The 26,358-nt window shown below is 39.7% G+C and overlaps 1 protein-coding gene across 1 annotated transcript in view; it reads left to right on the top strand.

The window, feature by feature from the left end:
- Positions 1-26,358, top strand: part of LOC120023423 (zinc finger protein 239-like) — an 86,126-nt gene that overhangs the window by 20,560 nt on the left and 39,208 nt on the right. The window contains exon 3 of the mRNA XM_038967443.1: positions 7,357-7,672. Within this exon, the coding sequence (XP_038823371.1) occupies positions 7,357-7,672 (316 nt within the window). The remainder of the gene's footprint in view (positions 1-7,356; positions 7,673-26,358) is intronic.

Below are 26,358 nucleotides of genomic sequence, written 5' to 3'. Positions count from 1 at the left end.
CGGAATGGGAGAGGAATCATCTGTTGCAAAGCTGCTTATCTAGAATGAGTGGTCCCTGGACAGGGATTGGAGTGGGAGCGGGGGTAATGGAAATGTTGACGTCCTCTCGAATTGCGTTAGTTTCGGCTGACTTGGTTCCTAACAATTTTACGCCTAGTTATGTTGTCCTCTTTCTCAAATTTCTTACGATGCAGTACATCTCTTATCAGAGTTTCTATATCATTTCGCTTAGGGTTTAGATCATTGTTGAACACTTTGTTGCGCTTGTTACTCTTGTGTCCTGACCCTTTGTGAGGGTTAGGCGCAGGGACATATCGGCCAAGTTGATCTCTACGGGACCTGTTAGATTGGGGACGTTCATCATAGCTATTGTTACTGCGGTGGTTGTCAGTGTGGTGGTTACTTGTTTGCCACCCCCTTTGATCGTCATCTTTTACCGCACCTGTCCCTAATGCTGCACCTTCTAATTGGAGTGATGGTTCCCGCCTAAGCTCGAAAGTCGAGGTGTCCGGGCTCTTAGCCCGGCTTGCTTTTGATGCTTCAAAAGCGGTGCTTACAAGCTCTCAGAGCGTCGAGATTGGCAACCCAATGTGGGCAGTAGGGCCCAAGTAGTTGATGAAGTAGATGTTTGACAGAAACAGTTGTTTGAATGGTAATAGGTCTTCCATTCCCGTTTCAGTGAGCATGCCAAAGTAAGCTGAACGAAGCAGGTGATAGTAGGTCTGTGGGTGTTCATTTTGAGCTTGTCTGATATTGTTAGCCAACGAGCTGTCGTGTTTGCGAGTCGCAGAACCACTGAATTCTATTTTCAAAACCGTGGCAAGTTTAGCGTAGTCGTGCAGGATTTCGCCACAATTTCTCTGTATATAATGGCCCATAACTTTAACACTAGCAGAGATCCTGGAACTGATATACCCTTACAGTATATTATATTCAACAATATATATAAAAATCAACATTTATATTTTCAATATTCATGTAAGAAATGTTTGAATGAAATCCGAATACTACTCATATTACAGAGCAAGTGGTAAAGATTCATGACACCCATTGTTGATTTGTAGCCTGTAGCATCTAATGATGAAACATTATGGAGTCTTGAAGGAGGTCTGTAGCATCTAATGATTATACGTTATGGGGTCTTAAAGGAGGACTGTAGCATCTAATGATGAAACATTATGGAGTCTTGAAGGAGGACTGTAGCATCTAATGATGAAACATTATGGAGTCTTAAAACTTCTTATGGCTAGTGGAACCCCTCGACAACATTCCGCTGAAAAGGCAGAGCGCTAAATTCAAAAATATTTTTTAGAAATATGTAACTTTGATGCATTCACAAGTGCAATACACCAAATTAAAGCTTAACTTCTTGTTAATCTACCCATCGTGTCCGATTTCAAAAAAAGCTTTACAGCGAAAGCAGACCATATAATTATGTTAGGTCAGAGCCTAGTCACAAAAACACACAGCCATTTTCCAGCCAAAGAGAGGAGTCACAAAAAGCAGAAATATAGATTAAATTAAATTTATCACTAACCTTTGATGATCTTCATAAGATGGCACTTATAGGACTTCATGTTACACAATACATGTATGTTTTGTTCGATAAAGTTCATATTTATATCCAAAAATGTCAGTTTACATTGGCGCTTTATGGTCAGTAATGTTGTGCATCGAAAACATCCGGCAAATTTTCAGAGGCACATCAATTTACAGAAATACTCATAATAAACATGTAAAAGTTGATAAAAGATACAAGTATTATGCACAGAATTATAGATATACTTCTCCTTAATGCAACCGCTTTGTCAGAATTCAAAAAAGCTTTACGGAAAAAGCAAACCATGCAATAATCCGAGTACGGCGCTCAGACACAAGCCATGCAGATACCCGCAATGTTGTTGAGTCAGAAATAGCGTTTTAAATATTCACTTACCTTTGATGATCTTCATCAGAATGCACTCCCAGGAATCCCAGTTCAACAATAAATGTTTGTTTTGTTCGATAAAGTCCAACATTTATGTCCAAATACCTCCTTTTGTTAGCGCGTTTGGTAAACAAATCCAAACTCACGAGGCGCGGGCAAGTCCAGGCGAAAGTTCAGATGAAAAGTTCACAAATGTATGTTACAGTTCGTAGAAACATGTCAAACGATGTATAGAATCAATCTTTAGGATGTTTTTAACATAAATCTTCAATAATGTTCCAACCAGCGAATTCCTTTGTCTTTAGAATTCCAATGGAACGCAGGTCGCTCTCACGTGTAGACGCATGACCAGCTCATGCCACTCTGGCAGACCTCTGGTTGAAACAGCTCTCATTCCCCTCTCCTTCACAGTAGAAGCCTCAAACAATGTTCTAAGACTGTTGATATCTAGTGGAAGCCTTAGGAAGTGCAATATGACCCCATAGACACTGTACATTCGATAGGCAATGAGTTGAAAACGACAAACCTCAGATTTCCCACTTCCTGGTTGGATTTTTCTCAGGTTTTCGCCTGCCATATGAGTTCTGTTATACTCACAGACATCATTCAAACAGTTTTAGAAACTTCAGAGTGTTTTCTATCCAATACTACTAATAATATGCATATATTATCTTCTGGGGATGAGTAGCTGGCAGTTTAATTTGGATATGCTTTTCATCCAAACGTGAAAATGCTGCCCCCTATCCTAGAGAAGTTTTTAACGAATGCACTGTGTGTGTGTATACTGAACCAAAATATAAACAACGATTTACAGTTTATATGAGTCAGTGATTGTAAATAAATAAACGAGGCCCTGATCTATGGACTTTACATAACTGGGCAGGGGCACAGCCATTGGTGGGCCCTGGATGGCATACGCCCACCCATTGCGGAGCCAGGCCCAGCCAATCAGAATTAGTTTTTCCCCACAAAAGGGCTTCATTACAAAGAGGAAATACAACTCTGGTGGCTGGTCTCAGACAATGTGGAGGTCCTGGGCTGGCGTCGTTATATGTGGTCTGTGGTTGTGAGGCCAGTTGGATGTACTGCCAAATTCTCTAAAATGACGTTGGAGGCGGCTTCTGGTAGAGATTTTAACATTCAATTATCTGGTAACAGCTCCAGTGGATATTCCTGCAGTCAGCATGCCAATTGCACGCTCCCTCAAAACTTGAGACACCTGTGGCATTGTGTTGTGTGACAGAACTGCACATTTTAGTGGCCTTTTATTCTCCCCAGCACAAGGTGCACCTGTGTAATGATCATGCTGTTTAATCAGCTTGATATGCCACACCTGTCAGGTGGATGGATTATCTTGGCAAAGAATAAATGTTAACTAACAGGGATGTAAAAAATTCTGCCATCTTTTTTTTCAGCTCATGAAACATCCAACACTTTACATGTTGCGTTAATATTTTTGTTTATTGTAGTTACTCTCAGTTTTAGGAACAGCTACCCAAATATTTCACTTTATTTTTTACTTTACCCAAAATATGACGATATCAGCGATAGTCAAAATGTTGAAAATCTGTGAACGTCTAAATAAGAAATTGGGCCATTTAAACAGCAGGCGTCGAACCCTTTCGACAACGGGGAGATTTTACTGATGTGCTTTGTGTCTTCGACGTAAAAACAAGTTTTGGACTTCCACTTAAAATTACTTATTTACTTATTTTATTTTAACTTCTACTTGCACACAATCCCGGATCCGGGAGCACCCCCATCAGTAAAAAAGCTGACTAGCATAGCCTAGCATAGCGTCACAAGTAAATACTAGCATCTAAATATCATTAAATCACAAGTCCAAGACACCAGATGAAAATACACATCTTGTGAATCCAGCCATCATTTCTGATTTTTAAAATGTTTTACAGGGAAGACACAATATGTATTTCTATTAGCTAACCACGATAGCAAAAGACACAACTTTTTTTTCTCCACCATTTTTTTCCTGCATAGGTAGCTAATCACAATTTCGACCAAATAAAGATATAAATAGCCACTAACCAAGAAACAACTTCATCAGATGACAGTCTGATAACATATTTATTGTATAGTATATGTTTTGTTAGAAAAATGTGAATATTTCAGGTATACATCATAGTTTACCATTGCAGCCACCATCACAACTCTCACCAAAGCAACTAGAATAACTACAGAGACCAACGTGAATTACCTAAATACTCATCATAAAACATTTATGAAAAATACACAGCGTACAGCAAATGAAAGACAAAGATCTTGTGAATCCAGCCAATATTTCAGATTTTTTAAGTGTTTTACAGCGAAAACACAATATAGCATTATATTAGCTTACTACAATAGCCAACCACACAACAGCATTGATTCAAGCCAACAATAGCGATAACGAATAAACCAGCAAAAGATATAAATTTTTTCACTAACCTTCTCAAACTTCTTCAGATGACAGTCCTATAACATCATATTACACAATACATATAGAGTTTGTTCGAAATTGTGCATATTTAGCGGCACAAATCGTGGTTATACAATGAGAATAGTAGCCAAGCTGCCAACAATATGTCGGGAGAAATCTTGGGAGAGGCACCTTATCTAATCAGTAACTAATCATAAAATTGACTAAAAAAATACAGGTTGGACAACAAATGAAAGATACATTAGTTCTTAATGCAATCGCTGTGTTCGATTTTTAAAATTAACGTTACTACGACATACAGCGTGCGTTAAAGCGAGACCACACCGAAATTAATGGCGGAATATGAGTTTTTAACGAATTAACATCATAAATAGTTCTTACTTTTTGATGAGCTCCCATCAGAATCTTTGTCCAAAATAATCGTTGCTCGGTTGTAGATTGTCGCCTTCAACTTTGGAATTAGCAGTAAACATTAGCCATGTGGCCCAGACGCGCCCAACTCACTAGAACGCAGCACAAATAAATACCCGAAAATCGCAATATACTGATATAAACTGATATAACTCGGTTTAAAATAACAACATTATGATGTCTTTAAAACCTATATCGAATAAAATCAGAGCCGGATATATCTAAGGGCTATAACGGGAGCTTTCTAGAACGCCATGCTGAGGTCTGTCTTGCGTCATGGCGAAGGAAGGAAAGAGAGGACCCCACGTTGCCAGCCCATTTATAAGGCCTCAGATCTGCCTAGCAACTCCATTCCAATTCTCACTATTTGCTGACATCCAGGGGAAGGCGTATGCAGTGCATCTCAACCAATAGAAGACATGCAAATTAATAAACTGACCTCAGAACAGCCTGCAGATTTCAGATTTCTCACTTCCTCATAGGAAAATTGCTCCAACTAGAGTTCTGTTTTACTCACAGATATAATTCAAACGGTTTTAGAAACTAGAGAGTGTTTTCTATCCAATAGTAATAATAATATGCATATTGTACGAGCAAGAATTGAGTACGAGGCAGTTTAATTTGGGAGCAAAATTTTTACAAAAGTGCAAACAGCACCCCCTATTGAGAAAAGGTTAAGGGAGTGTGTACAGTTGTGGCCAAAAGTTTTGAGAATGACACAAATATGAATTTTCAGTCTGCTGCCTCAGTTTGTATGATGGCAATTTGCATATACTCCAGAATGTTATGAAGAGTGATCAGATGAATTGTAATTAATTGCAAAGTCCCTCTTTGCCATGCAAATGAACTGAATCCCCCCCCAAAACTGGAAGCTTCAAAAGGAGGGTGATGCTTGGAATCATTGTTCTTCCTGTCAACCATGGTTACCTGCAAGGAAACACGTGCCGTCATCATTGCTTTGCACAAAAAAGGCTTCACAGGCAAGGATATTGCTGCCAGTAAGATTGCACCTAAATCAACCCTTTATCGGATCATCAATAACTTCAAGGAGAGCGGTTCAATTGTTGTGAAGAAGGCTTCAGAGCGGTTTAATTGTTGTGAAGAAGGCTTCAGGGCACCCAAGAAAGTCCAGCAAGCGCCAGGACCATCTCCTAAAGTTGATTCAGCTGCGGGATCGGGGCACCACCAGTACAGAGCTTGCTCAGGAATAGCAGCAGGCAGGTGTGAGTGCATCTGCACACAGACTGATATTCTGCAAAAGGTACAGGGATTGGACTGCTGAGGACTGGGGTAAAGTCATTTTCTCTGATGAATCCCATTTTCGATTGTTTGGGGCATCTGGAAAAAAGCTTGTCCGGAGAAGACAAGGTGAGCGCTTCCATCAGTCCTGTGTCATGCCAACGGTAAAGCATCCTTAGACCATTCATGTGTGGGGTTGCTTTTCAGCCAAGGGTGTGGGCTCACTCACAATGTTGCCTAAGAACACAGCCATGAATAAGGAATGCTACCAACACATCCTCCGAGAGCAACTTCTCCCAACCATCCAGGAACAGTTCGGTGACGAACAATTCCTTTTCCAGCATGAAGGAGCACCTTGCCATAAGGCAAACGTGATAAGTGGCTCGGGGAACAAAACATCAATATTTTGGGTCCAGGGCCAGGAATCTCCCCAGACCTTAATCCCATTGAGAATTTGTGGTCAATCCTCAAGAGGCGGGTGGACAAACAAAAACCCACAAATTCTGACAAACTCCAAGCATTGATTATGCAAGAATGGGCTGCCATCACAGGATGTGGCCCAGAAGTTAATTGACACCAGGGTGGATTGCAGAGGTCTTGATAAAGAAGGGTCAACACTGCAAATATTGACTCTTTGCATCAACTTCATGTCATTGCCAATAAAAGCCTTTGACACTTATGAAATGCTTGTAATTATACTTCAGTATTTCATAGTAACATCTGACAAAAATATCTGAAGACACTGAAGCAGCAAACTTTGTAGAAATTAATATTTGTGTCATTCTCAAAACTTTTGGCCACGACTGTAGCTCGCATTCTGTATCATACAGCTATGAAAGTTATATATTTAGAACCACCTGCTCGATTGGAATTAAGCGACGTCTGTGTCTTGAGTGTCCAAGAACGGTTTAGTTTTTTGTGTTCTGACTTGTGAAACAGAATGAATAAAAAAGTAATGTAAACATTCTCAGTAATTACCAGGAAACTCTACAACATTTGTTTGAAAATCACACCAAGATTGTTAAAACTTTAGATTGTTAAAACTGGCCTTAGCTTATTGAGCGATCTGATTAGGATTTACCTTCGTAGCGAGGCCTATTTATCATGTGGAGGTTTCATTCAGATCTCTTTTTTTAAAAACACACTGTCTTTGGCAGGAGAAAGATCAGACTCAGAGGAACCAGAGCCAGGGACGTCCAAACCAACAAGAAGACACCAGTGTTCCCACTGTGGAAAGTGTTTTAACCAGTTAAGGGACCTGTACCGACATCAGAAAATACACACAGGGGAGAAATCTTACTACTGCTTGCAGTGTGGAAAGGGTTTCAACTGGTCAGGGGATCTGAAAAACCATGAGAAAATACACACAGGGGAGAAGCCTTACCACTGCTCCCAGTGTGGAAAGGGTTTCAGGCATCCGGCGAAGCTGAAACGGCATGAAAGAATACACACAGGGGAGAAGCCTTACCACTGCTCCCAGTGCGGAAAGAGTTTTAACCGTTTAGGGAACCTGAAAAAACATGAAAGAATACACACAGGGGAGAAGCCTTACCACTGCTCCCAGTGTGGAAAGTGTTTCAACTGGCCTGCGGATCTGAAACGGCATGAGAGAATACACACAGGGGAGAAGCCTTACCACTGCTCCCAGTGTGGAAAGAGTTTTAACGATTTAGGGAACCTGAAAAAACATGAGAGAATACACACAGGGAGAAGCCTTACCACTGCTCCCAATGTGGAAGGAGTTTCAACCAGCCGGGGGAGCTGAAATGGCATGAGAGAATACACACACCTTACCATTGCTCCCAATGTGGAAAGTGTTTCAACCAGCTGGGGGAGCTGAAATGGCATGAGAGAATACACACAGGGGACTTGCTGTCTTATATTGTTGACTTATAATGATTACCTGTTTTTACTATATGAACTTGAATTGTTAAAACATATATTTGCATGTTTTTATTAGAAAACATGAATTGAATATGGAGTTTGAATATAGAGTAGGTCAGATTCCTTCTGTTTTAATTGGTCCTTTTTTAAACTCTGACACTGTGTGTGTGTTTATCTGGGTGTCTTTCCTACAGCACTGCAGATAATCAAGTGTTATTTGGATGTGATGCATTTGTTCCATTGTTTACATTTGCAATGTTGGCCCACTGATGATTTAATGAAATGATAATGTTCACAGACTCTGTAATGCAAAATGTTAATTGTATGTGTCCACATATCTGAGTATGTGACTTGTGGCGGATGAATCAGAATTAGTTGGGTAACATAGATAATTAAGATGTCTTATCTGCATAATATGCTGATGTGATATACTTGTTATTAGAATGTATCCCTTCGGACTCTGGTGTTGGCAGTTGCACTTCTTCCCTCAGCTGGGGCTCAGTCACCTGGGGCCCAGAGAGGGGAGAGGTCAGGCTTGTCTTTTACATGTCCCTGGTGCTATGCAGAATATCAGGAAGGGAAGAGGACAGGAGGGAACATTGTCTTCATATGTGAATGTATCTGTTAAACTATGTGAAGGGATGGTGTGATTAATGGGGAACCAATTACTGGTTTCCACAATGTCTGTGCGCAAGTCACTCCCTCCTTTGGCATTGGGGGGAGGTGTATGGCAGTGTCTGGAACCATTGTATGTCCTCTCTGATGTTGCACTTATCCTGGGATAGTGTATGACCTAGAGGCTCACTCCCCTCAGTGAGCTTGTCCAGGAGTGGGGTCAAGAAGGGGTTTTACTTGAGATGGGAGTATCTAGAGTTGACAATTGAGTTATGCCATTGGATGAGTTGGGGTTTTTGTGCTATGAAGTACCAGGAACGAGATTAGAACCTCGTCTTAGGGACCAAACTGAAAGATAAATTATAGCGAATGCTATCTGGCTACGGGATACTGCTTTCTCATAATAAAGTCTCACTTTGTAAACTGTTCCTAATATCTGTGGTTTATGTCGACTAGGGGGTGGATCTTTGCTATAAAAGATCTCAGTAGCCATTGTGTTGCCACTCTCAACGGTTCATTAGAAATAGTGAATTGTTGAAAGTCATTGCAAAGATCTTATTATTAAAGATGTAGTTTAAGTATAACTCTGATTGGTGTGTGAAGTTTTTAAGTATAACTCTGATTGGTGTGTGAAGTTTGTCTCTCCTCATTTGGTAATACAGAAATTAACCACCACAGACTAACCTTGTGAAACTGACCTATTATAATCTCCTGTTCCTGGGAGTATCATCCTGTGATGCAAACCAGCTGCACCTGCGTCCTTGTATGAATAAAGTCCCTCCCAGGAACAGGAAACTATAAAGATATGTGCTCATTACCCAATGCTTCAGGGATTCAGACTGTCTACACTGCGCTGTGTAACTGTTATTCTCTCTGAGCTCAGAAATGGAGAATCTTGGTTTGACTTGGACACCAGCAGATCCTTATTTTATAATATCCACCTCAACTCTCCCACGGATTGCTGTTTATCATTGTCTCAATGAAGAGTTCTTTGTTTTATTTTCCTGGGGTCATTTACAAACCTCCCACTGGTTGAATAAACTTTGTTTCCATGTCATTTCAACAAAACAAATCCATGTGATGATGTTTGATCAATGTGGAAAACTGATTGGATTTGTAAAAAGCCATGAACATCAGGTATTTTTAATTTTTCACGAACTGGCAACCTAAATCCAATGACAGGTGACATTTGGTGTTGATTTAATGTTGAATTCACTTTAGTTGACGACTCAAAGAAATGTAAATAGAAACTAGATGTTGAACTGACGTCTGTGCCCAGTGGGCTGGTTTGAATAAGTAGCAGGTGTTGGAACAATATCCACCTTAGTAGCTAAGTTTCCATGTAATTTGCACCAGATTTCCATGTGAATATTCTCAAATCTGCATAAAACAATATACACATTTTCCCATCAGAAATATTTGCATCAAACAGACTTATTGTGGATTAAAGGCGTTGCGTTATGACGTAGTGCACAAGAAGAATAACGTTTGCTGTTAAATTCCCATGTACCGAATGAAAAATACAAGTTAAATTGGTTTCCATCACATTTTCAACTCTCCTGATGGTTTTAAAAACTTGTGTAAAATAGAAAACGTGCTCTTGTCCCGTGCACTGTAGCCTGCAGCTCACAGATACAGTGCTGGTAGGCTACCTACATGATGAGATTATTATGGATAAGAGCGATATTATTTTATTTGTCAAATGGCAGCCAAGCATCAATCATCATGTCACCAGAATAAGACCAACAAAATGTATTGGAAAGGAGCATCAAGCTCATCACATGCAGTTTCACCACCCTGTGAAGTTCATAACTTATTTTGTCTGTAGCCTAATAAACTGCATGGTTTCCCAAGTCGTAGAGGGAGGACCACACAACATATCATCACGTGACTCCAAGTTAAATAAGATGTGATGGTTAATATATAAATATTTGTGGATAAATTAGTTTCCACCGCCATTTCTTGCTCATACATTTTTACTGACACAAAAAGACCCCACCATGTCAAACAAACTAACAAATTGTCTGTCTGCATTAATAAAAGTGTACAGGTATATCCTGTTTCCATCAGCCCGGTCATTACTTTTGAAATGGTTGGATCAATATCCACCTTCATGATATGGATGAAGCCTGATTTGGAATGTCTGAGTAGTTCTATCTGATGTCATAATACACCCCTCTGATAATCAAGTGATATTTAGAATGTCTGAGTAGTTCTATCTGATGTCATAATACACTCTGATAGTGATCCATTTGCTCCATTGTTTCCATATCAGTTGGTTTCCCACTCAGATGATTTATATCTGACAGAGGGGCTTTAAAGGAATAATATGGTCACATTTACAGGTTGTGGCTCAGTATTCTTAGTATGATGTGAAAAAAGAACAATCAACTATTTATTGATAATGTATATTCCTATTCAGCGTCTACATCTGCATAGAGGCAAACAGTATCTTAAAGTTGATTAAATATATATATAAATTGTACACTTCTATCTTCACAATTTGAATTATTATTCATCAAAAACTATACCAACAATACACTGCAGCTTTGACGTCAAGATGAGAATGGGCTGATGGGTGGTGGTGCTACTCTACAGGTAAGACAGTCCAATATGAATGTTCAATACACACAATAGGTTGATCAGTAGCCAGTTAGCTAGCTGCTACAGTCCAATATGAATGTTCAATACATACAATAGGTTGATCGTTAGCCAGATAGCTAGCTGCTACAGTCCAATATGAATATTCAATACACACACTAGGTTGATCAGTAGCCAGTTAGTTAGCTGCTACAGTCCAATATGAATGTTCAATACACACAATAGGTTGATCAGTAGTCAGTTAGCTAGCTGCTATAGTCCAATATGAATGTTCAATACACACAATAGGTTGATCAGTAGTCAGTTAGTTAGCTGCTACAGTCCAATATGAATGTTCAATACACACAATAGGTTGATCAGTAGTCAGTTAGCTAGCTGCTACAATCCAATATGAATGTTCAATACACACAATAGGTTGATCAGTAGCCAGATAGCTAGCTGCTACAGTCCAATATGAATATTCAATGAACACAATAGGTTGATCGGTAGCCAGTTAGCTAGCTGCTACAGTCCAATATGAATGTTCAATACACACAATAGGTTGACTGTTGACCAATATGAATGTTCATAATGAGGGAAAAATAAAGGTGGGCTCTCCTGTCAACATGGGGCTCCTGCTGCAGGTAGCCTAGCGGTTACTAGTGTTGGGCCAGTAACCGAAAGATCTCTGGTTTGAATCCCAAAGACAACTAGGTGAAAAATCTGTCAATTTTCCCTTGAGGACAGCAGCAGCAGGAGCCTCATGTTTCTCCCATTCTTCTCTGCAGATCCTCTCAAACTCTGTCAGGTTGGATGGGGAGTGTCACTACAAAGCTATTTTCAGGTCTCTCCAGAGATGTTAAATCGGGTTCAAATCCGGGCTCTGGCTGGGCCCCTCAAGGACATTCAGAGACATCTCCCAAAGCCACTCCTGCATTGTCTTGGCTTTGTGCGTAGGGTCGTTGTCCTATTGGAAGGTTAACCTTTGCCCCAGTCTGAGGTCCTGAGTGCTCTGGAGCAAGTTTTCTAAAATTATCTCTCTGTATTTTGCTCCGTTCATCTTTCCCTCGAACCTGACGAGTCTCCCAGTCCATGCCGCTGAAAAACATCCCCACAGCATGATGCTGCCAACCCCATGCTTCACCGTAGGAATGGTGCCAGGTTTCCTCCAGACGTGACCCTTGGCATTCATCAGACCAGAGAATTTTGTTACTCATGTTCTGATAGTCCTTTAGGTGCCTTTTGGCAAACTCCAAGCTGGCTTTCATGTGCCTTTTACTGAGGAGTGGCTTCCGTCTGGCAACTCTACCATAACGTCCTGCTTGGTGGAGTGATGCAGAGATGGTTGTCCTTCTGGAAGGTTCTCCCATCTCCACAGAGGAGCTCTGTCAGAGTGACCATTGGGTTCTTGGTTACCTCCCTGACCAAGGCCCTTCTCCCCCGATTGTTCAGTTTGGCCGGGCAGCCAGCAGTAGGAAGGGTCTTGGTGGTTTCAAATTTCTTCCTTTTAAGATGATGGAGACCTTCAATGCTGCAGAAATGTTTTGGTACACTTCCCCAGATCTGTGCCGTGACACAATCCTGTCTCGAAAGGAGTATATCACATCAAATACAGGCTACTTAAAGTTCATGAGAGAACACACATATGCTCGTACTCTTGTCTCATTTTTACAAAAATAGAATTGTGCTTTTGGTCATGCAATATTTTCTTTATATATATATACACTGATCATACCAAACATTTGGAGAGAAATAAACGTCCTAATATGGACTAGGAACCTCTTCCTTTTCCCTCAGAAGAGCCTCAATTTGTTGGGGCATGAACTCTTCAAAGTGTCCAAAGCCTTCCACAGGGATGCTGGCACATGTTGACTCCAATGCTTCCCACACTGAGAAGCCTCCACTGCACCCAAAGGACATCGAGCCAACATGACATAATTGTGGGAAGGGATTTTCAGTGAGTTTCAGAAGAAAATAAATTGGTAAAACATTCAAATAAAATCATTTTTGGATAAAACTATACTAAATATAATCACAACACCAAATAATTGAATAAAACATATATTTTGCGTCCTCCTCTGGGTACATTGACTTCAATACAAAACCTAGGAGGCTCATGGTTCTCAAGGCTTCTATAGACTTAAACAGTAATTATGACAACTTCCGGAGGACATCCTCCAACCTATCAGAGCTCTTTCAGCATGAACCTTCTCCGCTGTGCAATGTGGTTTCCGAGCTGGTCATGGGTGCACCTCAACCCCGCTCAAGGTACGAAACGATATCATAACCGCCATCGAGAAGAGACAATACTGTGCAGCCGTATTCATGGGTTGGCACCCCCCATTGGGATGTGCCATGGCGAAGATCTTTGTGGGCTATACTCGGCCTTGTCTCAGGATGGTAAGTTGGTGGTTGAAGATATCCCTCTAGTGGTGTGGGGTTATATCCTGCCTGTTTGGCCCTGTCCGGGGGTATCATCGGATGGGGCCACAGTGTCTCCTGACCCCTCTTGTCTCAGCCTCCAGTATTTATGCTGCAGTAGTTTATGTGTCGGGGGGCTGGGGTCGTCTGTTATATCTGGAGTATTTCTCCTGTCTTATCCGGTGTCCTGTGTGAATTTAAGTATGCTCTCTCCAATTCTCTCTTTCTCTCTTTCTTTCTTTCTCTTTCTCGGAGGACCTGAGCCCTAGGACCATGCCTCAGGACTACCTGGCATGATGACTCCTTGCTGTCCCCAGTCCAGCTGGCCGTGCTGCTGCTCCAGTTTCAACTGTTCTTCCTGCGGCTATGGAACCCTGACCTGTTCACCGGAGGTGCTACCTATCCCAGACCTGCTGTTTTCAACTCTCTAGAGACAAACGTTTCTTAAACAGAAAAAAACGGGATAAACATACCTGAATTTGTCAAATAAAATCAAACTTTATATGTCAAATGCGCCGAATACAACAAGTGTAGACCTTACAGTGAATTGCTTACTTACAAGCCCTTAACTAACAGTACAGTTCAAGAAGAGTTAAGAAAATTAGCAAATGACCAAAAGTAAAAAATAATAAAAAGTAACACAATAAAATAACAATAACAAGGCTATATACAGGGGGTACTGGTACCGAGTCAATGTGCGGGGGTACAGGTTAGTCGAGGTAATTTGTACATGTAGGTAGGGGTGAAGTGACATTTCATAGATAATAAACAGCAACTAGCAGCTGTGTACAAAACAAATGGAGGTGGGGTCAATGTAAATAGTCCGGGTGGCCATTGATTAATTGTTCAGCAGTCTTATGGCTTGGGGGTAGAAGCTGTTAAGGAGCCTTTTGGTTCTAGACTTGGTGCTCCGGTACCGCTTGACGTGCGGGAGCAGAGAAAACAGTCTATGACTTGGGTGACTGACAATTTTTGGGTCTTTCTTTATATAGGTCCTGGATGGCAGGAAGCTTGGACCCAGTGATGTTCACTACCCTCTGTAGTGCATTACGGTCAGATGCCGAGCAGTTGCCATACCATGCGGTGATGCAACCGGTCAGGATGCTCTCGATGGTGCAGCTGTAGAACCTTTTGAGGATCTGGGGACCCATGCCAAATCTTTTCAGTCTCCCGAGGTGGAAAACTTGTTGTCGTGCCCTCTTCACGACTGTCTTGGTGTGTTTGGACCATGATAATTAGTTGGTGATGTCTTCACGACTGTCTGTCCATGTGTCACTGTCTGTCACCTAAAAAACGTATCTCGACCTGTGTGACCCTACATTCTAAACTTTCATTCATAGGCTAGGTTGTAGCAACCTCATGATGGGTATAGGGAAAATTCTAGTATCATGTAGTAGCCGAAACCTATTGCTGTTACATTGAACAGGGTGAACGGAATATGAATGACAGTCATCTAATATGCTGTAATAGAAATAAGGCCATGCTCATAAAAAAACAAATCGTTCTGCCTCATCTTAAACGGCACTGTTAGGATGGTGGACCACTCTTAGTACACATGGGAAACTGTTGAGCTGAAAAAACCCAGCAACTTTGCAGTTCTTGACACAAACCGGTGCACCTGGCACTTACTGCCATCCCCCGTTCAAAGACACTTCAATATTTTGTCTTCCCCATTCACCCTCTGAATGATACACATACACAATCCATGTCTCAGTTGTCTCAAGGCTTACAAATCCTTATTTAACTCATCTCCTCCCCTTCATCTACACTGATTGAAGTGGATTTAACTAGTGACATCAATAAGGGATCATAGCTTTAGCCTGTATTCACCTGGTCAGTTTATGTCATGGAAGGAGCAGGTGTTCTTAATGTTTTGTATAATCAGTGTATAGCACTACAGATAATCAAGTGCTATTTGAATGTGACGCATTTGCTCTATTGTTTACAGCGGGGTTGGGAAATTCCAGTCCTCGAGGGCCTGATTAGTGTCACAGTTTTGCCCCAGCCCCAGCTAACACACCTGACTCCAATAATCAACAATTCATGATCTTCAGTTTAGAATGCAATTTGATTAATCAGCTGTGTTTGCTAGGGAGGGAGAAAAAGTGTGACACCAATCAGGCCCCCAAGGACTGGAGTTGCCCACCCCTGGTTTACAGGATGATTGGTATCTTAAAGAGCGTAGCTTTAAGGGAATAGTACCGTCACATCTAAATAAAAACGAATGTAAAAAATGAACAGAGCAAATGTGTATTAAAACACTAACCTAATCATATAAGTATTTATTCAACATTTACATATTCATATTGTAATGAAACAGTAGGGAGCAGGTCTCGAACCCTCGACCTTCTAGCCCGAGGTCCGGCGCGCTATCGACTGTGCCGCAAAAGCATGCTCGTGCCACAGGGTCGATTTCCGCAATTATAAACCCAGGGTCGCTATTATTATTACACTATTAAGCTTCTACGTCTGTATACAGGACGGTATTATTTGTAAGACGTAAGAGAAAATATATCAGCTTATTGTTAAATTATTATGACGTTCTTTCCAATACAAAAGTGTAGTAACTATTGTTTCCAAACTGCGTTACCCACTCCTGTCAGCAGAAGGTGATGGGAGTCTTTCAGGTGATGCTTCTTGCGTGACGTATAATCTAGTGGACGGGACAGGAGGCTTCTTCAACAGCGACAAAAGGCTTCTGGTTTAACCACGCGGTGCTTTGCTAGCAAACCTAAAACTCTTTAGACCATTCTTGTGTATATTACTCTTAGTGTTTCGAACATAATTCTGTTTACCTATCTACTGGTTCATTTATAAACGTAATTTGCTTGTTAAATTAGCAAATGTGTTACATTGATACTGCACTAGGTTAATTTCCCGGAGCATAAAAGCACAAATCTAGACGGAGAAAGAAACTCTGGTGAAAGGAGGCAAAGAAGCTTGAAGAATGAAAAAGGAGAAACAAGAGGATGATATTACAGTGAAAGAGGAATATGGGAAAGAGGTTGTCAAAGTGGAAAAAGAGGTAGAAGCTTTAAGAATCAAAAAGGAGGAAGATGCCGTAAAATTGAAAGAAGAGGAAGAACTTTTTCGAGTAAAAGAGGAGGATATCTCAATAAAAGAGGAGACTGAAGTTCCGATTACCACCAGTGAGTACTGTCTTAAAAACAGGGACACAAACTATGCAGTTGTTGAACTAATGTGTGGTTTTTAAGGGGCATTCTACTGAAGTTCTGCACTTTAATATGTTGTTCAGTACTGTAGGAGTTGTTTAAGGGGCAATCTGCCATTGGTACATATATTTTGTGCACTTAAATTTTATTTATTGAATTCTCTATGTGGTCTATATTAAAGTGCACTTATTCTAATATAACAGGCTTTTAAAATATAATATACAGTGCATAATTTCTACTTAAAATATCAAAGGGACGCAAAATGCACCCATTTTGTGGAACGGCCCTTTAACATTTGCATCACAGTGGTGGGAAAAGTACGCAATTGTCATACTTGAGTAAAAGTACAGATACCTGAATAGAAAATTACCCAAGTAAAAGTGAGTCACCTAGTAAAATACTTCCTGAGTAAAAGTCTAAAATATACTGAAGTATCAAAAGTAAAAGTATATAAATAATTTCAAATTCCTTATATTAAGCAAACCAGATGGTGTCATTTTCTAGTTTTTTAAATTTTTTACATTTACGGATAGCCAGGGACGCACTCCAACTCTCAGACAATCTGCAATTGAAACGTGTGTTTAGTGAGTCTGCCAGATCAGAGGCAGTGATGATTACCAGGGATGTTCTCTTGATTAGTGCATGAATTGGACCATTTTCCTGTCCAGCTAAGCCTTCAAAATGTAATGAGTACTTTTGGATGTCAGGGAAAATGTATGGAGTTAAAAGTACATCATTTTCTTTAGGAATATAGTGAAGTAAACGTCAAATTAGTCAAAAATAGTAAAGTACAGATTCCCTGAAAAACTACTTAAATCGCACTTTAAAGTATTTTTTACTTAAGTACTTTATACCACCGAAGAAAAAAAAAAGCATAATAAAGTGGCTAATTTAGGCCCTTTTTAGACATATATTCATGCCTCTTGTAACACTCTGTAATTGCAATAGAAGTTCATAAGTTTACTGTCTGTTTGATGTTCTCATTCACACAGGAGAGAGACATGACTATCGTGGATCCTCTGGGGAGCCTGAACAACATCCTGCTGACGAGGAAGAGAAGAGTCTCTCCAGATCAGAACACCAGATGGTACAGCTTGGTTTGGTCTAGTATACAGCTTGCTCTATCGGGGTCTGGGCTGGGTTTCTGTAAAGCACTTTATGTCAACAGTGACATAAGCATCCATAATTTTATGTGTCTGTCCCCTCTTTATGGTTACCAGGACAACGCTAGCCCTTCCACCCTCCCGGAGTCCCCGTGTCATGCCTCTCCCGGTAGCGCCTTACTGCTGGGTATGAAGAGGTTGTCTGTGCTGCTGGTGGACTGCAGGAAAACAACGGTCTGAGTGGAACTGTGAGAGGAGGAGGAGAGAAGAAAGGATCAGATTTGACACATCAAAGTAAGTGCTGTAGTTTAGTTTGAACAAATACAATAGATCTGCCCACTGGTATCTGTTACCAGGACAACCAGCAGAGTTGTGTTAGTTGACATGAAGATGGACTGGTATCTTTTACTAGTAGGGCTGTCACAGACTAATAAACATCTTGTTTGACTTCGTCACCTGTTCTTTCGACCAATCAATTGGTCACATTTTAAACGTGTATTTCTATATATACACTACCGTTGAAAAGTTTGGGGTCAATTAGAAATGTCCTTGTTTTTGAAAGAAAAGAAAAAAAATTGTCCAATAAAATAACATCAAATTGATCAGAAATACAGTGTAAACATTGTTCATGTTGTAAATGACTGTTGTAGCTGGAAATGGCAGATTGTTTTATGGAATATCTACATAGGCGTACAGAGGCCCATTTATCAGCAACCATCACTCCTGTGTTCCAATGGCACTTTGTGTTACCTAATACAAGTTTATAATTTTAAAAGGCTAATTGATCACTAGAAAACCCTTTTGCAATTATGTTAGCACAGCTGAAAACTGTTATGCTGATTAGAGAAGCAATAAAACTGGCCTTCTTTAGACCAGTTGAGTGTCTGGAGCATCAGCATTTGTGGGTTTGATTACAGGCTCAAAATGGATCAATTAGCCTTTTAAAATGATAAACTTGGATTATGTAACACAACGTGCCATTGGAACACAGGAGTGATGGTTGCTGATAATGGGCCTCTCTACGCCTATGTAGATAATCAGCCATTTCCAGCTACAATAGTCATTTTTAACATTAACAATGTCTACATTGTGTTTATGATCAAATTTATGTTATTTTAAATTGACAAAAAATAGCTTTTCTTTCAAAAACAAGGACATTTCTAAGTGACCCCGAACTCTTGAATGGTATTGTATATCCTCACACCATCCATGTTGTAAACAGCATTCTGCATGAATTCCGACTCAACTTCCAACAAAACAATTTTATGAAATCTAATTTTGTTAGAAGTCTAACATTGTTTAACATGGTCAAGTTCGGTTTCTGTGCAATCTTCAGACACTCTAGAAGGCAACCAAACTCGTTTCATCATTCTACATTATGTATTGGCTATACAACACCTGAATTAGCCCATGAAGGGTCTTGGTCCAATGACCACCTATCGTTTTGAAACCTAGCTAGATAGCCAATGAGCTGGGCTTTCCAGCAGTATGTGAATGCCGTTTGTAGGACAAACAGCCATCATGCTAGAGATGTGCACAACAGAGTTCATTCTCTGGTGAAAGGAAACAGGACGCACTGTAGTTTACGTTTCACAGCAGTTCCTTCTCTTCTACAAACTTCTCAAATCTGAAAAAGTTAAACATGGCTACTAAGAGTGGAAAAGCTAAATCTCAGTCCAAGTATAAACATTTTGATTATATTATTGCAGACATTGACCAGGAGAGTGACACAGAAGGAATGGATGAGGACTCTGTGAGTGACCACAGTTATGATTCCAGCGCGGAAGAAATGTTTTTGGAAGGAAAAGATCCACTTTTAGACCAGTAAGTAAAAAAGGTTTTTGCTTCTCATGCTAATGCAGTTGTTTAAATGGTCGCATATTCATTTGATATTATATATATATATATTTATACACACAGTCGAAGTTTACATACACTTAGGTTGGAGTCATTATAACTCGTTTTTCAACCACTCCACAAATTTCTTGTTAACCTCACTAGGGTATGTGGGACGGTAGCGTCCCACCTCGTCAACAGCCCGTGAAACTGCCGCGCGCCAAATTCAAAACAGAAATCCCATAATTTAAATTCCTCAAACATACAAGTATTTCACACCATTTTAAAGATACACCTGTTGTAAATCCAGCCAAAGTGTCCGATTTCAAAAAGGTTTTACGACGAAAGCACACCAAACGATTGTTAGGTTAGAGCCAAGTCACAGAAAAATACAGCCATTTTTCCAGCCAAAGAGAGGAGTAACAAAAAGCAGAAAGAGGTAAAATGAATCACTAACCTTTGATGATCTTCATCAGATGACACTCATAGGACTTCATGTTACACAATACATGTATGTTTTGTTCGGTAAAGTTCATATTTATATCCAAAAATCTGAGTTTAGGCGGGACGCTACTGTATCACTTGGCCAAAAGCCAGAGAAAATGCAGAGCGCCAAATTCAAATGAATTACTATAAAAATTACTATAAAAATCTAACTTTCATTAAATCACACATGAAAGATACCAAATTAAAGCTACACTGGTTGTGAATCCAGCCAACATGTCAGAATTCAAATAGGCTTTTCGGCGATAGCAAACAATGCTATTATCTGAGGATAGCACCATTGTAAACAAAGAGAGAGAAGCATATTTCAACCCTGCAGGCGCGACACAAAACGCAGAAATAAAAATATAATTCATGCCTTACCTTTGACGAGCTTCTGTTGTTGGCACTCCAATATGTCCCATAAACATCACAAATGGTCCTTTTTTTCGATTAATTCCGTCGATATATATCCAAAATGTCCATTTATTTGGCGCGTTTGATCCAGAAAAACACCGGTTCCAATTTGTGAAACGTGACTACAAAATATCTCAAAAGTTACCTGTAAACTTTGGCAAAAAATGTCAAGCTACTTTTGTAATACACCTTTTGGTATTTCTTAACGTAAATAATCGATAAAATTGAAGACGGGATGATCTGTGTTCAATACAGGATTAAAACCAACTGTAGCTAGCTTTCTGGTCACGCGCTTCTAACAAACAGGACACTTCGAGTGACCCTCCTTCAAGATGGCCGTACTTCTTCATTACACAAGTGAATAACCTCAACCAATTTCTAAAAACTGTTGACATCCAGTGGAAGCGGTAGGAACTGCAAGAAGGTCCCTTAGAAATCTGGTTTCCCAATGAAACCTCATTGAAAAGAGAGTGACCTAAAAAACAAAATCTGAATGGTTTGTCCTCAGGGTTTCGCCTGCTAAATAAGTTCTGTTATACTTACAGACATGATTCAAACAGTTTTAGAAACTTCAGAGTGTTTTCTATCCAACTATATCATAATCATATATTATCTTCTGGGGATGAGTAGCATGCCGTTTAATTTGGGCATGCTTTTTATCCAAAATTCCGCCCCCTACCCAAGAGAAGTTAACTGCCTTGTTCAGGGGCAGAATGACATAATCTTTACCTTGTCAGCTCTGGGACTCGATCCACCAACCTCTGGGTTAGTGGCCCAACGCTCTAACCACTAGGTTACCTTATCGCCCCAAGGTTCCACATCATCAAGCAACATGGTCTGTTTGGTGCTGTTCCATTCACTCCATTCCATTGTTATATAAATTGGAGGCTGTTGGAGGCTGTTGAGGGGAGGGCGGCCCACAACAATGGCCGGAATGGAGTAGAATGGAACAGCACCAAACAGACCATGTTGCTTGATACCATTCCACTCACTCCACCCCGGCCACCACTATGAGCCGTTCTCCCCTGACCAGCCTTATTCACCATTGATAAACACACACTTCCCCTGCCGTCATTATGTTCCCTCTACTCTATATAATAGATATCTGTTTAACTTCTTATGGCTGCAGGGGCAGTATTGAGTAGCTTGGATAAAAGGTGCCCATTTCAAACGGCCTTGTACTCAATTCTTGCTCGTAGAATATGCATATTATTATTACTATTGGATAGAAAACACTCAAGTTTCTAAAACCGTTTGAATTATATCTGTGAGTAAAACAGAACTCATTTTGCAGCAAACTTCCTGTCAGAAAGTGAAAAATCTGAACTCGAGGCTCTGTTCCAGGGCCTCCCTAATCGTTTGCTTGAATTCTATTAGTATACATGCACTTCATACGCCTTCCACTAGATGTCAATAGGCTGTGAGAGGTGAAATGGGGTCTCAAGCTCTTTTTATGGTCAAAAGAGACAGCTTGGAATGACTGGACCCCAATTTCCTCTGTTCAGGAAGACGAGGAAAGGACTTCCGCATTGGCTTCTGAAAAGCTTTTGTTATAGACGCCTAATATCTCCCGCTTTGATTTTATTTGATAAATGTGACAATATCATCGTAAAGTATGTTTTTTCAATATAGTTTAATCAGATTATTGAATTTTTTTCGGGAGTTTTGGCGTGTTCCGTTCTTTGCGTTTGTTGACGATGGAGAGCTTCGTGCCACTTGGCAAGTTTTGCTTGCTCATTCAAGAGGGAAAAATGACATTCTAAATCCAAACAACGATTGTTCTGGACAAAGGACCACTTGTACAACATTCTGATGGAAGATCAGCAAAAGTAGGACCCATTTATGATGTAATTTCCTATTTCTGTCAAATGTGTCGTTGTGTTTTCCGCTTTGATTTTGGGCGCTCTCTCGCAATAACGTAAGCTGGATGTCGAACTGAAGTTATTTTTAGAATTCTAACACGGCGATTGCATTAAGAACTAAGCTATCTTTAATTTGCTGTCCAACATGTATTTTTTAGTCAAGTTTATGAATAGTTATTTGATTAGATTAGGTGCCTCTCCAAGATTTCTCCGGGCATTTGTATTGCATTTTGCCTACGTATTCACATTGTATAACCACGATTTGTGCCGCTAAATATGCACATTTTCGAACAAACAATATATGTATTGTGTAATATGATGTTATAGGACTGTCATCTGATGAATTTTGAGAAGGTTAGTGAAAAAATTAATATATTTTGCTGGTTTATTCGTTATCGCTACTGTTGGCTTGAATCAATGCTGTTGTGTGGTTGGCTATTGTAGTAAGCTAATATAATGCTATATTGTGTTTTCGCTGTAAAACACTTAAAGAATCGGAAATATTGGCTGGATTCACAAGATGTTTGTCTTTCATTTGCTGTACACCATGTATTTTTCATAAATGTTTTATGATGAGTATTTAGGTATTTCAATTTGGTCTCTGTAATTGTTCTAGCTGCTTCGGTGCTATTTCCGATTGTAGCTGCAATGTAAAACTATGATTTATACCTCAAACATGCAAATTTTTCGAACAAAACAGATTTATTGTATAACCTGTTATAAGACTGTCATCTGATGAAGTTGTTTCTTGGTTAGTTTGGTTGGTTCTTGGTTAGTTTGGTTGGTTTTGTGCAAGCTACCTGTGCTGTGAAAAATGTCTGTGCTTTTTTGTATTTGGTGGTGAGCTAACATAAATATACGTGGTGTTTTCGCTGTAAAACATTTAAAAAATCGGACATGTTGGCTGGATTCACAAGATGTGTATCTTTCATTTGCTGTATTGGACTTGTTAACCTCTAATTCCTCCCAATCCCGGATCCGGGAGCACCCCCATCAGTAGAAAAGCTACTAGCATAGCCTAGCATAGCGTCACAAGTAAATACTAGCATCTAAATATCATTAAATCACAAGTCCAAGACACCAGATGAAAGATACACATCTTGTGAATCCAGCCATCATTTCTGATTTTTAAAATGTTTTACAGGGAAGACACAATATGTAAATCTATTAGCTAACCACGTTAGCAAAAGACACCACTTTTTTTACTCCACCACTTTTTTACTCCATCAGTAGCTATCACAAATTCGACCAAATAAAGATATAAATAGCCACTAACCAAGAAACAACTTCATCAGATGACAGTCTGATAACATATGTATTGTATAGCATATGTTTTGTTAGAAAAATGTGCATATTTCAGGTATAAATCATAGTTTACCATTGCAGCCACCATCACAAATCTCACCAAAGCGACTAGAATAACTACAGAGAGCAACGTGTATTACCTAATTACTCATCATAAAACATTTCTTAAAAATACACAGCGTACAGCAATTGAAAGACACAGATCTTGTGAATCCAGCCAATATTTCAGATTTTCTAAGTGTTTTACAGCGAAAACACAATATAGCGTTATATTAGCATACCACAATAGCAAACATCACAACAGCATTGATTCAAGCCAAACATAGCGATTACGTATAAACCACCAAAAGATATACATTTTTTCACTAACCTTCTCAGAATTCTTCAGCTGACAGTCCTATAACATCATATTACACAATGCATATATAGAGTTTGTTCGAAAATGTGCATATTTAGCGGCACAAATCGTGGTTATACAATGAGAAAAGTAGCAAAGCTGCCCAGAAAATGGCAGGAGAAATCTTTGAAGAGGCACCTATTCTAATCAGTAACTATTCCAAAACTTGACTAAAAAATACAGGTTGGACAGCAATTGAAAGACAAATTAGTTCTTAACTTCTACCACCTCAGAAACCCGGGTCCGGGAGCACCCCCCACCACCCCCACCAGTAAAAAAGCTGACTAGCATAGCTAGCATAGCGTCACAAGTAAATACTAGCATCTAAATATCATTAAATCACAAGTCCAAGACACCAGATGAAAGATGCACTTCTTGTGAATCCAGCCATCATTTCTGATTTTTAAAATGTTTTACAGGGAAGACACAATATGTAAATCTATTAGCTAACCACGTTAGCAAAAGACACCATTTTTCTTAGCCCACCATTTTTTCTCTCCACCAGTAGCTATCACCAATTCGACCAAATAAAGATATTGATAGCCACTAACCAAGAAAAAACTTCATCAGATGACAGTCTGATAACATATTTATTGTATAGCATAGGTTTTGTTAGAAAAATGTGCATATTTCAGGTATAAATCATAGTTTGCCATTGCAGCCACCATCACAAATCTCCCCAAAGCGACTAGAATTACTACAGAGAGCAACGTGTATTACCAATTTACTCATCATAAAACATTTCTTAAAAATACACAGCGCACAGCAATGGAAAGACACAGATCTTGTGAATTCAGACAATATTTCAGATTTTCTAAGTGTTTTACAGCGAAAACACAATAAATCGTTATATTAGCATACCACATGTGCAAACATTACCCCAGCATTGATTCAAGGCAAAGAGAGCGATAACGTTATCACCACCAAAATATATTAATTTTTTCACTAACCTTCTCAGAATTCTTCAGATGACACTCCTGTAACATCATATTACAACATACATATAGAGTTTGTTCGAAAATGTGCATATTTAGCCACAAAAATCGTGGTTATACAATGAGAATAGTAGCCAAACTGGCCAGAAAATGTAGGGCGCCATCTTGGAGAGGCACCTAATCTAATCGATAACTAATCATAAACTTGACTAAAAAATACAGGTTGGACAGCAAATGAAAGATATATTAGTTCTTAACTTCTTGAGAATACAGGGGGTGCTGTTTTCGCATTAGCATAATTTGCTCTACAGATTAAACTGCCTCTTATTCAATTATTGCTCTTACTATATGCATATAATTAATACCATTGGATAGAAAACAATCTCTAGTTTCTAAAACCGTTTCAATTTTGTCTCTGAGTGAAACAGAAGTCATTTGACAGCACTTTCCCTGACCAAGAAGAAGAATGCAAGATGTGTATGCTCGCTTCAACGCTCTGCCTATATATGGTCACGCCACCTATGACCCGAAACACACTTCATTCGTCTTCCTCTGGGTGTCAAGAGGACGTCAGAGGAGAAATTTTTTGTTTATCTTGTACTGACGTGAAATAAGACCTATTTCTTTGGCGTGACCGACAACTTCCGGTTCTCTGAATCGCGCGATTTGGAGGTGCGATTGTCTACTGTTTTGCTGCCGTTACGGATGAAAACTATCTCCGTCTCGAAGTTTGTTTGATACATGTGACCATATCATCGTAATGTATGTTTTTTCAATATAGTTTAATCAGATTATTTGAATTTTTTCGGGAGTTTTGCCGTGTTCCGTTCTGTGACTTTTTTTACTTTGGACAGATCCGTGCCAGTCGACCAGTACCTATGCTAAATGAAGAGGGAAAGTTGCCATTATGAATGGATTGAACGACTCATCAGGACTAAGGACACCTTGATCAACATTCTGATGAAAGATCAGCAATAGTAAGACCCAATTTACGATGTTATTTCATATATCTGTCTTGCATGTGAACTGGTCGTGGGCGCCCAGCTGGTTCTGGCTGGCGTGGCTATGCTAATTTAGCGCTACATTTTGTTTTCGCTATAAAACATTTAATAAATCTGAAATATTGTTTGGATTCACCAGATGTTGGGCTTTCAATATCTGTACGCTGTGTATTTTTCTGAAATGTTTTAAGATAAGTAATTAGTTATATGACGTTGGTCTCTGTAATTGTTCTGGCTGCGTCGGCACTATTTCAGATTGCAGCTGCAATGTAGAACTGTGATTTATACCTGAAAAATGCACATTTTTCAAAAAAAAAACTATGCTATACCAT

Source organism: Salvelinus namaycush, chromosome 2 (genome assembly GCF_016432855.1).
Source record: "Salvelinus namaycush isolate Seneca chromosome 2, SaNama_1.0, whole genome shotgun sequence".
Lineage (NCBI taxonomy): Eukaryota > Metazoa > Chordata > Actinopteri > Salmoniformes > Salmonidae > Salvelinus > Salvelinus namaycush.
Note: the sequence above shows the minus strand (reverse complement) of the source record. Positions and strands in the feature narration are given on the sequence as shown.